At 40.0% G+C, this 15,029-nt stretch overlaps 1 protein-coding gene across 2 annotated transcripts in view; it reads left to right on the plus strand.

Moving 5' to 3' along the window:
- dock1 (dedicator of cytokinesis 1) overlaps window positions 1–15,029 on the plus strand; it is a 562,483-nt gene that overhangs the window by 130,823 nt on the left and 416,631 nt on the right. For both annotated transcript variants that reach the window (XM_048551079.2, XM_048551080.2), the window contains exons 17-18: window positions 9,121–9,224; window positions 9,346–9,529. In XM_048551079.2, coding sequence (XP_048407036.1) covers window positions 9,121–9,224; window positions 9,346–9,529 — 288 coding nt within the window. The remainder of the gene's footprint in view (window positions 1–9,120; window positions 9,225–9,345; window positions 9,530–15,029) is intronic.

The following is a 15,029-nucleotide window of genomic DNA, read 5'->3' on the forward strand; positions in this document are numbered from 1 at the left end:
ACCTACAACATCCTCCAAATCATTTACATATGTCACAAACAACCGTGGTCCCAGCACAGATCCCTGTGGAACACCACTGGTCACAGGTCTCCAATTTGTGAAACTCCCTTCTACTAGTACTGTCTGTCTCCTGTCGCCTAGCCAGTTTTTTATCCATCTAGCTAGCACACCCTGGACTCCATGTGACTTCACTTCCTCCATCAGCCTGCCATGGGGAACCTTATCAAACACCTTACTGAAGTCCATGTATATGACATCTACAGCCGTTCCCTCATCAATCAACTTTGTCACATCCTCAAAGAATTCCATTAAGTGGTAAGACATGACCTCCCTGCACAAAACCATGTTGCCTATCACTGATAAGCCCATTTTCTTCCAAATGGGAATAGATTCTATCCCTCAGTATTTTCTCCAGTAGCTTCCCTACCACTGATGTCAGGCTCACCCCTCGATAATTACCTGGGTTATCCTTGCTGCCCTTCTTAAACAAGGGGACAACATTAGCAAGTCTCCAGTCCTCCGGGACTTCACCTGTGACCAGTTCCAAGATCCTCACAATTTTGGACACATTCTTCAGCAACCTTTTCAGCCTCGCTGTTTCAAGAAAAATGACCCTCATGAATCCAATCTGACCTCATACCTGAAATTTACCAGCTCTAGCAACATTCGTGTAAATATTCTCTGTACTGTCTATAAAGTAATTATGTCCTTCCTGCAATGTAGTGAGCACAACTAAACACAAATTTCCACCGATGGCCTAGTGAGTGTTATACATTTCCATCTTTACATCCCTTTGAAACATTACATCATATGGTGAAAGAGATTACCCCATGTGTCCACCTATTTACCTGTCCTGCCACCTTCAGGGACCTGTAAACATACACGCTGTGAGTCGACAGCTGCTGCAGTACCCAGTCAATTCTCCTTGTTACTTCCTCAAAAAATTGTTAATAGGGCATATTTTTCCTTTAACGAAACCATGCTGGCTAGCTTTGATTAATCCATGTTTTTCTAAGTTACAGTGACTGGCCCATAATTATTTGGCCTATCCCTTATGCCCTCTTCTAGCAAGGGTACAATGTTCATAGATCTCCAGTCCTCTGATACCTCGTCTTTATCTGGTGAGGACTAAAAAGTGGACTCAGAATCTGTTGCTTCTTTCCCTGCTTCCTTTAATAGAGGCGCTGGGGAACCTGAAAGGTCTGAAGGTGTATAATCACCCAGACTGGATAGACCACATCCCAGGGTTCTGTGGAACGAGCTAAGGAGATTTTGAGGAGATATTGCTGGTGATCATTCAGGAATCACTGAAGTCAGAGGGTCAAAAGTACTTGAAAATGTCTAATATAACACTGCTGTTTAAAGAGGGAGGGAGGCAGAAGACAGGAAGCCATTGGCCTGTTACCCGACCTCAGTCATTTTTAAGATTTTAGAGTCCATTATTAAGGACAAGATTACAGAATACTTGGAAGTATGTGATATAATAAGCCGAGTCAATCCAGCTTCATTATGAGATCATGCCTGACAAATCTGTTAGAATTCTTTGAGGAGGTAATGAGCAAGGTGAACAAAGGAGAGCCAGTGGATTTGATCTGTTTGGATTTTCAGAAAGCCTTTGACACGTGCTACAGAGGAGGCTGCAAAATAAACTAAGAGCCCGTGGTGTGAAGGCCAAGGTACTGGCATTGACAGAGTATTGGCTGTCTGGCAGAAGGCAGAGAATGGAGATAAACCAGTCTCTTTCAGGATGGCAGTTGGTACCTTGCAGGGTTCCCCATAGTTCAGTGATGGGACTACAGCTATTTGCGTTTACATATTAATGATCTGGAAAAAGGAACTGAGAACATTGTTGCTAAGTTTGCAGATGTCACAACTTCTGCGGATATCACAACTTCTGCGGATATCACAACTTCTGCAGATGTCACAACTTTTGCAGATGTCTGCAGTAGGAATTGGACAGGCTAGGAGCATTGGCAAAGTGGCAGATGGAATGCAGTGTGGGAAAGTGTGAGGTTATGTACTTTTGTAGGAAGAATAGAGGCATAGATTATTTTCTAAATGGGGAAAGGTTTCAGAATCTGAAGCACAAAGAGACTTTGGCATCCTAGTCAGGGTTCTTTTAAGGTTAACATGCAGGTTCAGTTGACAGTCAGAAAGGCAAATGTAACACTATTCTAATATTTTCAATGAGCACTAAGAGCAATATTGTGAGCAGTTTTGGGCCTTCTATCTAAGGAAGGTTGTGCTGATGTTGGACGGGATCCATAGGAGGTTTACAAGAAAGATGCTGGAGATAAAGAGCTTGTTATATGAGTGGTTGAAAAGCCTGGGTCGGTACTGCTCAGAAGGATGAGGAGCAGTTTCGTTTAAATTCTCAGTCTACTGAAAGTGGATGTGGATGAGATGTTTCCAGTACTTAGAAAGACCAGGACTGAGGACACAGCCTCAAGGTGAAGGGATGACCCCTGAGAACTGAAATGAAAAAAAATTCCCTCAGCCAGAGGGTGGTGAATATGTGGAACTCATTACCACTGAGGGCTGTGGAGGCCAAGTCATTGAGCAAATTTAATGATGTCGAGTTGCCAGTATTAAACAGGTGTGGACAAAGTCAGAATACAAACAACACCAGCTTATAGTCCAACAGGTTTTATTGAAATCATAAGTTTTCTGAGCGCTGCTACTTAGTAAGGTAAAGTGGAGAGAAACAGTGAGGCACAGAATTGATATCCAGAGAGATCTGCGTGCTTCCCTCCACTTCACCTGATGCAGTAGTGCTCCTAAAGCTTATGATTTCAGATTAACCTGTTGGACTGTAAGCTGGAGTTGTTTGATTTCTGACAATGAGCAAATTTAAGAGATAGATGTGTTCTTGACAAACGAGGGGATCAATGGTTATGGGGAGAAAGTAAGAGAATGGGGGTTAAGAAATGTTTGTATGGTGGACCAGACATGATGGTCTGGCCTAATTCTGCTCCTATATCCTAAGGTCTAATAGTCCGGGATATACTTGATCTATCACCCTCAATAATATTAGTTCCTCCATAATCTCTGTCGTTGTTATGCTTGTAACATCTGATATTCCCACTCCTTTCTAATTATAAGATATACAGCATGGAAACAGACTCTTTGGCCCAACTCGTCCTTGCTGATCAGATATGCTAAATAAATCTAGCCCTGTTTTCACAGCATTTGCCCATGTCCCTCTAAACTCTTCCTATTCGTGTACCCAAATAGATGCCTTTTAAATGTTGTAATTGTACCTGCCTCCACCACTTCATCTGACAGCTCATTGCATAGACCCACCACCCTCTGTGAAAAAGTTGTTCCTTAGGTTTCATTTAAATCTTTCCCATCTCACCTTAAATATATGCCCTATGGTTTTGGACTCCCCCTCCCCCCCTCACCCCCCTCCTGGGGAAAAGACCATGTCTATTTACCCCATCCATGCCCCTCATGATTTTATAAACCTCTATATGGTCATCCCTCATCCTTTGACATGCCAGGGAAAATTGCCCCAGTCTATTCAGCCTCTCCTGTAGCTTAAACCATCCTTGGCAACATCCTTGTAAACCTTTTCTGAACCTTTTTGATTTTCACAACATCCTTCCAATAGTAGGGAGATCAGAATTGCATGCAATATTCCAAAAGTTGCCTAACCAATGTCCCGTACAGCTGCAACATGACCTCCCAACTCTTATATTCAGTGCATTGACCAGTAAAGGCAAACATACCAAACACTGCCTTCACTGTCCTATCTATTTATAACTTCCTTCTCTTTCTTACCAGTAGGGTTTAACATAACAGTAGCTTCAATTCCATGTCTTGCAAATCAGACAGTTTCTTCTTGGAGCCTTCTTACAATTATGCTTAGACTTTCTCAGCTTCAAGTAACCTCTTTGGGGATGTAACCAAACACTTCTGGTCAAGACCTTTTTAACTAAACTGTTTATGTTGATGTAACCCATTTCTTAATAGTTTTAAACCGTCTCCTTTTGTGCTAAGCAACTGTTTTACACATCCAGCTTCATTTAAGATTACTGAAAAGCTGCCAAACTGAAACTTAAAAGCACTTTTCAACTTAGAAATGTTTTCCCTTATCAAAAAAAATCTAAATTTCTAAATTGAATACCTAGTGCATAACTGTTTAGTTTGCTCACTAGTGAAAACTCCTAATAAAAAATCAAATTTATATTAGCCTCAAAGAGCCATCTCTTTGTGTTTAAAATAAAATCAATAAGGCTACATTTGATTAAAAGTTGATCATTAAACTCCTTCAGACTTGTGTTTCAAATCTAAAGTTCAAAATAAATGATATAAAATTAATAATTCACGAGCCTTACACCACAATCAGCTATTTGTGATTGCAATTGCTCTGATTTCTGCTTTAGCTCACCCTATCTGCTTCTGGATAACCCAGGGACTGTAGATTTGGACGTGTCACCCTTTTTCTTTGTGGGGATCTGATTGTTTGTAGAATATGACTTTTAATGTTTCCTGTTGACCTGTTTCCTGTTGAGAGTCATTCAAGTAGCTTAACCAGCCCATTTTTGACATATCATCTCTTAACTTTGTAAAATTTGCCTCATGGAATTTGGAACTTTTACCTATTCTCTCTTTGTCATTTTAGAATGATGCTAAATTATTCTCTTATTCTGAGCACTGTCTCCATAGTAGTTACTTACTGCAACTTCATCTACTTGCTGAGCTTAAGATTGTGTTTAGAATTGCTAGATTATCCTCTATCTTTTGGCTTGTTATGTGTTGGCTAAACAAGAAGTTCCCTTCAGTGCAGTTCAAAACTTTTATGTCTTCTGTGCCTTTTACGTTGTTTATATTTCAGTTGATATTTGAGTTCTTCAAATCCTTAACTATTATTGCCCTGTTGATTTTGTAGTCGGAAATTAGCCTGAATATTTGCTGCACAAGTTCTCTCCTACTGATTGTGCACCCATAATACATGCTGAGCAGTTGAATGCTCCTTTTTGTTTCTGAACTTAACCCATATGGACACAGGATTTTTCATTGTTTTAATTCTTACAAGCACAATTGATTCATTAATCAATAGTGCTACACCTCAACCTTTCTTGTTGCTTTCTCTGCCCTGCCTAAAATCTTGTACAGAGATATTGAATAACCGTTTTTAACCATCTTTGAGCCATATTTCTATTATAACAATGATTTCATGATGCCATCTGTATGTGCCGTCAGCTGATTGACTTTATTTGTAGTTATTCCTTGTGTTTTAATACTTTCCAATTCCTGTTGTAAACATTTTACAACCATTGGTTTTTCTGTTGTTCAGAGTGACTTACTAATTTTTTTTACTTGAATTCCAATATCCCACCCACCCCCACTCCTTCAATTATTTTTTTAACCTCCTTCCTAACTTGCTGAAATCTACTGTTTAATTCTCATTTTGTCCTCTCTCAATTGTCTCTACCTCTGTCTCTCTGTTGCTGTCCCTGTCTTGCTAGCGCTGTCTCTGTGTCTCACTCACTCATAGCATGCTTTGTCATCCGTCTCCCCCCCCCCCCCCCCGCCCCATGTCCCAATGTAGCTGAACTACCTGTGGCTCTGCTTGCATTTTTATGAGGAACCAACTCTTACTGGTATCCAAAGTGGAATACCAATAAGCAACAACATAGACTGATTAGATGCCTGCCCTGCCTGCCTATACGTTTGTAACCTGTGGCATGACCTGAATGTGTCATGTATGTATTCCTCTGCTTTGTAGATGCACAACAGTAACTCTAGCCACTGGCCGTTCCAAAACTGGGAGCCCAAGCTTGTCGAGTTGGTGACACTTCCTACCAGTATGTTCATCTGGGATACATGGTGTGTCCATGACTTCGTACACAACTGCATGATGTATACTCCACTTGGCTGAGCTGACATGCCATCCTGTAAATTTTTTTAAAAATTGCACATAGAAATATAGAAAGCTTAGCAGTACTTGGCCTCTTCCCTGTATTTAAATAAGAACCATCTTTAGGAGTCTGAAACTGAACAAAAAATAGAGGAGCAGCTCCTCACCCCTTTGATCAAACTCTGTCAGACTTGCCAAACTTTCACTTTGCACTCTGTCAACTAAAACAGCACTTAGTGCAGACAGAGACACACAGAAGGAGGCCTCTCTTTATAGTTTCTGGAATGAACTGACTCCAGTTTCAAAAAATAGCTTAAACTGGCCATTAATTAACTAGCTACAGCTTTTCTGAGTTTGTATGCCCATGATTTAAGGTTGCAAGAAAAGCTAACTTTTAACTTAGTTGATTGCAAAATTAGAGGAAAAGCTGGACTTCAAGTCCAGAATTCATTCAGCAGCTCCCATTGCAGAACTTTTATTCCTATATCTGTAATTAAGAACTGGACCTTGTACATTTTATAGGATGTGGCATGTTTTAATTTTGGTATGCACATACAACATTAATGCTTGAACTTTACAAAATTGCCAAAATCAAATGCAGACAGATCACATGATTCAGACTGAAAATTCAATTTTTTATTAAGCAACAAAAAATGCACAAATTATGCAAAACAAAATCTAGAAAAGGTGCAGTATTTATATCTTGCTATCTTGTACATCATTGCTCTAGGCTAGGAGAACAGGAAAAAGATACAGATTTAAAATAAAGACTACTGGTCAAAATAATTGAAAATTTTTTTAATTCAAATTTCATTTCTTTAGTCAAAGCATCACTACCACAATAGATAAAAGCCCCCTCTCCCTGCCTCTGTTGAAATTGGCCAGCCAGTTGATAGCCCAGTAATCCAGAACTTAATGACAATTACTATTTACTAGTTTGGTTTTGTTGAATTTATTATTTCCTGTGAAATGAATGTTTGGTTAAGATAAATAACTGTTTTGACTTGGTTATTTACTGTGACATTTTCCATTGTAGTCAAGAGAAGGTGATTTTGGAGCACTATTTAAAAAAAAAAGGAAGGACTGCAGGTGGTGGAAATTGGAAACAAAAAACAAAATTGATGGAATAACTCAGCAGGTCTGGCAGCATCTGAGAAAAGAAATGAGAGTTAATGTCTTGGGTCAAATGACTTCTTCAGAACTGGGACAGCTAGGAAAAGGTTGATACCTATGCAGAAGATGGAGTGGGGTTTCGGAGGCGGGAGGGAGATGTGCGGTGGTGCCAAAGAATCTGATTGATGCAGATAGAGCCTAGACTGAGAGAAAAACAGTTGGATGGGCAAAGGAATGGTTAATGGTCAGCCTGGGGGAATATAAGTTGCTAATGTGAACCATTAGAAGCTGACAGTGGGTGGTGTGTGGTAGCAGCCCATATGAGGACAAGGTCTTGTGTGTAGGTTTGGGGTAAGGGCATGGAAGAAGGTGCCTCAGGCCCTAACATAGTTTAACCCAGGTGCTGTTTTCTTGCCCCCTCTCAAAAAAAAATCTTCTGCATAAATACCATCAGCCCTGAGAAGGGATCACTGTAGTTGAAATGTTAAATCTGATTTCTCTCCACAGATAGTACCACACCTGCTGTGTTTCTCCAACAATTTCTGTTTTTGAAGGTGATTTTGAAATTGTTACTTAGTGGCAGGTTAGAAATTTCTATTTGTTTGGAAAAAAATTATTCTGGGTCTTCAATCCTTTGCCATTGTTTTTTCTCAATCGAAATAACTTTTATAAAATGAAATAGAGAACAGTGTAATACATATTTTGTTTGCACAGCCACAGTAGGAATGCTGTTTGTAAATAGCAGGGAATAAGAGTGAGTTGAAATGAGGACCTTAGAAAGATTTTAAAAAGTAGCTGAAATTCTGTACATCTTTCTCTTTTCACAGTGCAAGCAGAGTACTTAAACTCTCATGCGAAGTAGGTTGTCTGTTGAATGTGCTTCCATAGTAAACAGCAGCAGGACATTGCTACCTAATTTCAGCACTATTAAATTTACCAAAGTTCAAGATCATTTATATCAACTAGGTCCCCAGGCATGATGTTACAGCCTCTGAACCGAAATTATGTTACTGCTTGAATTTATTGCTGATCAAGGACTGGTAAATCATATTGTACAACCAATTAGTCAGCAGATAGTCTAGCAGCCATGAACAGAAACCAATTAAAAATATGAGGAGGCTGATTCAGTACCCAGGATAATTATGAAGCATTATTGGTATTGGGAAACATTTGTAACTGGGCAGAATATTGCCACCATCTCCTGAGTGCTTCATCGTGTGGTACCAAGAATCTCCTACAAGAGGAGGAGAAATTGAATACTGACAGTGATTCAGGGCCAATCACAGCAGGAGCATCAGCCAAGAAGACTGCTATACCACACGCGCATCTGATGGGAATTGTTTGAGGTCCCTCTCTCCAAAACTTTTTAAAAAACTCCTGTTATCTTCTGGACTGCAAAGTGGTCTACAGCACCTTCTGGAGTACTGGCATATATTTTTCTTCAATGAAAATCAGTCCTCCTGGGTTGCTGTGCTGCTGCTATGTTCCCACAAAGAACAAGTATTTCATTTAAGTTCAAAATAAACCAAGACACAAAAATAAGACTTTTGCTTAGCATGTTAGCTGCAAAATTAGTGTGCAGCTGCTTGATTCACCAACATTGTTAATTACCTGTTTGTGAACCTTTGTGCTGTAACTATGCAATGTTTGTTGGTTCTGTGATTCTACAGCGAAGAGAATGAAGATTGGCTGACCTAGAGTTCAAACAACCTCACTTAAACATTTCCAATTCCGTGAGATGACTATATGTTCGTCATTGCCCTTCTTAGTTTGTCTTGTACACTTTATACTATATATTAAATGAAAGAAAATACTTCTGTTCGTTAAATGTTCTGAATATATTTAAAAAATAAATGTAAGATAATAAAACTAGAAATACTGATTTGACATTTATTATCCCAAAAGAAAAGAGAATTGCTTTTGGCATTGGATTGATTTTAAATGGTTACCGTTTTTAATTATGTAGTGCTAAGCCAATACACACACACACAAGGCCTGTGCTTATGCCATTGGTTGTAAAACGTATATTTTCTTCAGTGAATTTAGGCATATGCATTAACCATTTACTTTTGGTTTAAAAAGGTATTTCAGTGTTTAACATATATCAAAGATCATCTAAAACTCTGTCCTTCTTTGATCAGCGAAAGACAAATCTGAGAAGATATTTGCATTGGCATTTGTGAAGCTAATGAGATATGACGGAACTACGCTAAGAGATGGTGAACATGACCTAATTGTGTACAAGGTATGTTGGTATAATGACGTATTACCTACATTAGTAGTACTGGATAATCTAATAGTAATTTTGCTTTTAATGTGTATTCAGATAAAGCACATAATTGACGATGAGGTTTCTTTCTAAATAGTCAGATGCCAAAAAACTGGAAGATGCAGCACTGTACTTAAATCTACCTGCGACTAAAACGACACTTGAAGAGAAAGGCTTCGCAATGACTGGGAAGAATATGCACAGTTTTGGAAACTTTTCCATCAGCAAAGACTCGTTTCAAATTTCCACTTTGGTTTGCTCAACAAAACTTACACAGAATGGTAAGATATTGAAAGGATCAAAAAATGCCTGCTGCATACTAATTGAACTGTTCAGATTAGAAAATGGTGGTTTCTAACCTCACCATATTGATTGTAAGTGTTCAGTATATTGAATTTCTTCCACAAATAGTTTTTATTTAAATTGGCAAACACTGGTGCTATGATAATGTCACTGGATAAGTGTTGCAGGAGCTCAGGTTAATGCTTCCAGGTTGAGAGTTCAAATCTCACCATGACAGCTGGTAGAATTTAAATTTAATTGGTAAATTAGGAATGCAACTTATCTATTGGTGTCCATAAAACCACCATTTGTTGTCATATAAACCCAATTAGTCAGTAATATCCTAAAGGAAATCTGCTATCCTTACCTAGTCTGACCCACAATCATGTGATTGACTCTTAAATGTTGTTTGAAGTGTCCTACTAAATGACTACAAATATGTAAAAAGGATAAAACTGAGCAAACCATTGGTTCTGGAAAGGACAACAGATAACCCAACCCTTTCAACACTGCAAAGCCCTCCTTAGTAAAATCTTGGAACCCATGCTAAAATTGGTAGAACTGTTCCATAGAGTAGTCAAGTAACAGCCTTACATTGCCAATAGGATATGATTGCTTGAGTACAAGTGTGTCCCAGATATTCCTCCGTGATGAAGATAACATGGCAAAAGTACATGGTTTTCAAAAACTTGGAATTAACAGCCTAATGAGGGCCATGAAAACCACATTTCATTGTCGGCGAGGGGATCCCCATCTGGTTCACCTAAAATCCCTGAGGTAGATACATACCACCATCATCATCCATTGATATGTTTAATCCACTGTTAGAGTAGAACCAGCAGAGGTGGCAGCATCCTGGTATACAGTCAGGTGGAGTTACCCTGGAAGTCCTCAATTTAGAATTTGGAAACCATGATGTCTCATGGCACCAAGGCACAAGGAAGCCTCCTGCTGAAAACCATGTACTGTCCTCCTTTGGCTGATGAATCAGTACAGTTCCCTTTTGGACAACACTTGGAGGAAGTATTGAGGTTGATCAGGCCACAGGATATACTCTGGGCCAGTGATATCAATGTCCAGTGTCAGCAACACGGATGGAGTGAGTTGAGTTCAGCTGGACATTGCTGCTAGATGGGGTCTGCGATTCTGAGGGAATCTACAAGAAGAAAAAATACTTAAGGTTCTTGCGAAGATTTGCAGCTTGGGCTGTGGATGAGGTTGTTGTCTTGCTTGCTGAACTAGCTGGTTATCGTACAGATGTTTCATCACCATGCTAGGTAACATCATCAGTGTGGCCTCTGCTGAAACAATGTTGTTCTACTCCACTTGGAATTGTTATGATCTGGTCTATTAAGTCACTTTTGGTTTTGTCACTTCTGGTTTTTTTTTGCATGGGTTTTTATGGGGGGGGTCTAACTCCACGTGCTTGTTGATTGCATTACAGGTTGAAAACCAGGCCTCTAGAAATAGTTCTGGTATGTTCTTGCTGTAGGGTGATATGGCCAGCGTCTTAAGGCGTACTGTGTCCTCTTGGCGCTGTCTATCTTGTAGGCACTTATGGATGAAGTTGTACGGATGTTTGTTTGTGAATACCTTGTATAGGTGCTTTTCTTCCTCCTTGCATAATTCTGGTGTTTTGCAGTGTATTGTGGCTCATTTGAATAGTGTCCTGACACAGCTTTGTGGATGTTTTGGGTGATTTGCTGTGGAAGTTGAGGATTTGGACAGTGTGAGTTGCCTTCCTATATACTGTGGTTTGGAATTCCCTATTGGTCATTCATTTTATCCTGACGTCTAGGAATGGACGTTGATTGTTGTCTTCCTCTTCTCTCATAAATTTGATCACCCAGCCAACTCAATGAGCACACCAATGACCTAGAGATAAAACAATACTTGAACTCATCCTCACAATCCATATAAATGCAAAAGATAAGGCTGAAGCATTTGCTGCAACCTTCTGCCAGAAATGCAAGGTCGATGGCCATCTCTGCCTCCGCCAGTGGTCCCCGGCATCTCACTTGCCAGTCTTCACTTAATTTGACTCGCTCTGTAATATAAAGAAATAGCTTGAGGTCCTGGATATTGCTATGGATCTTGTCAACATTCTGAAGACTATTGCTTCAGAACGTACTACATTTCTCATCAACCCCTTCCAGTATCACTAAAACACTAACATCTACCTGAAAATGTAGAAATCTGCCCAGGTGTGTCTCATACACAAACAGAAGGACCAAACCAACCCGGCCAGTAATTGCTCCCTCAGTCTGCTGTTGATCTTTAGTAAAGTGCACAAAGGCGCCAACAGTGCTATCACACAGCACCTGCTCACTCCTGAGTTGTGTTCCGCCAGGGCCACTCAGCACTTGACCTCATTGCAGTCTTATTTTAAACATGGACAGAAGAGCTGAATTCCAGAGCTGAGGTGAGAGTGACAGCTGTTCACATCAAGACCATGTTTGACTGCGTGTGGCATGGAAAAGCCCTAGCAAAACTGGAGTTGGTCGGAATTGGGGGAAAGCTGTTATGTTTTGAGTCATATCTCACACAAAGATGGTTCTGATTATTGGAAGTCAATCGTCTCAACACCAGGACGTTTCTGCAAGAGTTCCTCAGGGTAATAGACCCAACCATTATCAAATGTTTTTATTAACAGTTCTCCCCCCATCATAAGTTTAGAGGTGGAGATGTTTATTGTGCAGTCAGTGTTCAGCATCATTTGCATCTCATCAAATATTGAAGCAGTTCATGTCCAAATGAGTAAGACCTTGACAAAATCCAGGTTTGGACTGAAAAGTGGAAGTAAAATTTGTGCCACACAAATGCCAGACACTGACCACCCTGTAAAGATGCAGTATAACCCTTGTCATTCAGTGGCATAACTGTCACTCAGTCACCCATTGATATAAAGAAAATCTTAGCTGGACTCGCCATGTAATTGCAGTGGCCGTAAGAACAAATAATGGGCTAGGACTCCTGCAGTGAATAACTCATCACCTGACTCTCCACAGTCTGTGCACCTTTTACAAACCACAAATCAAGAATGTGATGGGAAAGCGCTTCACATGCTTGAATGAATACATCTCCAACAACACTCAAGAAATTTCACAACACCAGGCTATAATCCAGATTTAATTGAAAACACAAGCTTTCAGAGTCTCCCTGAAGAAGGAGTGAAGTCCTGAAAACTTGTTTTCGAATAAACCTGCTGGACTATAACCTGGTGTTGTGTGATTTCAGACCTTGTCCATCCCAGTCCAACACCAGCACCTCCACATCAAGAAACTTTACACCATCCAGGACTAAGTAGTCCACTTGATTGGCACCAATTCAAGGGCAGCAGGTACATGGGATCACCACCTGCAAGTTCCCCTCCAGGACACTCACCTTCCTGGCTTGGAAATGTAGAATTCCTTCAGCGTTGATGTATCAAAATTCTAGAATTCCTCGCCTAATAGCATTGTGGGTCTACCTACAGCACATAGACTGCAGTGCTTCAAGAAGGCAGTTTACCATGCTCATCCTTCTTAAAGCCAAGTAAAGATGGGCAATACATGCTGCCCCAGCCAAAAGTGCTGACATCCCACGAGTGAAGAAGAAAAAATTGTGACTTTCTCTTCATTCAAGGCTGATGTCTACTGAGGAGTCATGTTTCAGGTCTTCATTTGACTGAGGAAGCTATTTCTCATCCCACATATCTTTGGGCTTGTTATAGGTCTTGCTATTGTTAAGCCTGAAACCACGAACAGTTATGAATGGAACAAACTACTATGCATTAATCAGCAAACATACCCATTTTTATCATAATGATGGAGTTAAAATGATTGATGCATCAGTTGAAAGTGCTCATGCTTATGATACTGCCTTGAGTAGTTCCTGCAGCAATTCTTGAGTATGAGATAATTGAGTTTCAACAACCTTCACAGTACAGCTTTCAACCATTTAAGAATTTTCCTTTGATTACTCAAAACTTGAGTTTTACTGGTACTCTTTGATACCGCATAATCAGATGCTGCCTTCATTTCTATGGGCAGTCCTTAAATGCTAAGACCTCTGGAATTCTACTAATTTGACTGCATTCAAAGCAAAACTCTGAGGTCTGGAACCATGCTGTCTTGGTAGAAACACACAACTTATACCCTCATGTTTTAAATTCGAAGGAAAGACCTGAAGTAGCTCAAGATAATTTTAGGAGTAGGGACGATTTTCAGCTATGAATGGTGCCAATTAGCAGTTATTAATCTCGCTGTCTCTATTGTTTACCCCTAACCCTATCTGTACCTCAGCTTCAGCATATATGCTAACCTTTTCCAACCTTTAATCAGTTCTGAAGAAGGGTCACCGGACCTGAAATGTTCTGCTTTCTGCCCACAGATATCAGACCAGTTGAGTTTTTGCAACAATTTCTGTTTTTCTAATTGAAGATAGAGTTGTGATAAGGGTGTGCAATTTCAGGATGGTAACTTGTAACTAGTAGACTGCTGCAGTCATCAGTGCTGGGACTACAATTCTGTACTAAATATATTATTGACTTGAATGAGGGATGTAAATCTACTATGACGCGGTTTGCAGACGTCTCAAAAAATATGTATGATGTGGAGATGCCGTTGTTGGACTGGGGTAAACAAGGTGAAACATTACATGTCACCAGGTTACAGTCCAACAGGTTTATTTGAAATTGCAAGCTTTTCGAGTACTGTGCCTTCATCAGACTTTACGTGACGAAGGAGAGGACTCCGAAAGCTTGTGATTTCAAATAAATCTGTTGGACTACAACCTGTCAAAAAAATATGTAGGAGGATGAGTGGGAAGCATGAGAGCCTGCAGAGGAATATAGACTTGTTAAGTGAGTACTTAGTTCATTGGAATTTAATGTGGGGAAAATATGAGGTATGCACTTTGGAAGGTAGAATAGAGTGGCTGAATATCACTTAATGAAGAGACTGCAGGAGGCTACAGTGCAGAGAGAAATGAGGGTCCTCATGCGTAAATCGTAAAAAGCTAGTACACAGTTCTGGCTGGTGATAGGGAAGGAAAGTGGAATGTTGAACTATATTTCAAAGAGAATGAAGTGTAAAAGTAGGGAAGCCTTGCTAAAACTATACATTTGTTAATGAGGAAAGGCACTTTGGAATTGGAAGCAGCCCAGAAATGTTCATGTGGTTGATATCAGGCATGGTGGGATTTCTTCATAAGGAGAGGCTCAGCAGGTTAGGTCTGTTATCACTGGAGTTTAGAAAATGACAGGAGACCTTATTGAAATATATATGATCTTAGGCCCTTGACAGCAGGGATGCAGGGAAGTTGTTTTTCCTTGTTTCAATGTCTTGGACTGGAAGACATAACCCCAGTAAGGGTTCTTGCATTTAAAACTGAGATGAGGAATGTTGAATCTTTGGACTTCTTCAGGGCAGAGGCAGTGTCATCAAGTATATTCAAAGCTGAGATGGGCAGATTTTTAATGAATTCGAGAATCAGTGGTGATGTGCATAAGGCAAGAAA

Source organism: Stegostoma tigrinum, chromosome 20, assembly GCF_030684315.1.
Source record: "Stegostoma tigrinum isolate sSteTig4 chromosome 20, sSteTig4.hap1, whole genome shotgun sequence".
Lineage (NCBI taxonomy): Eukaryota > Metazoa > Chordata > Chondrichthyes > Orectolobiformes > Stegostomatidae > Stegostoma > Stegostoma tigrinum.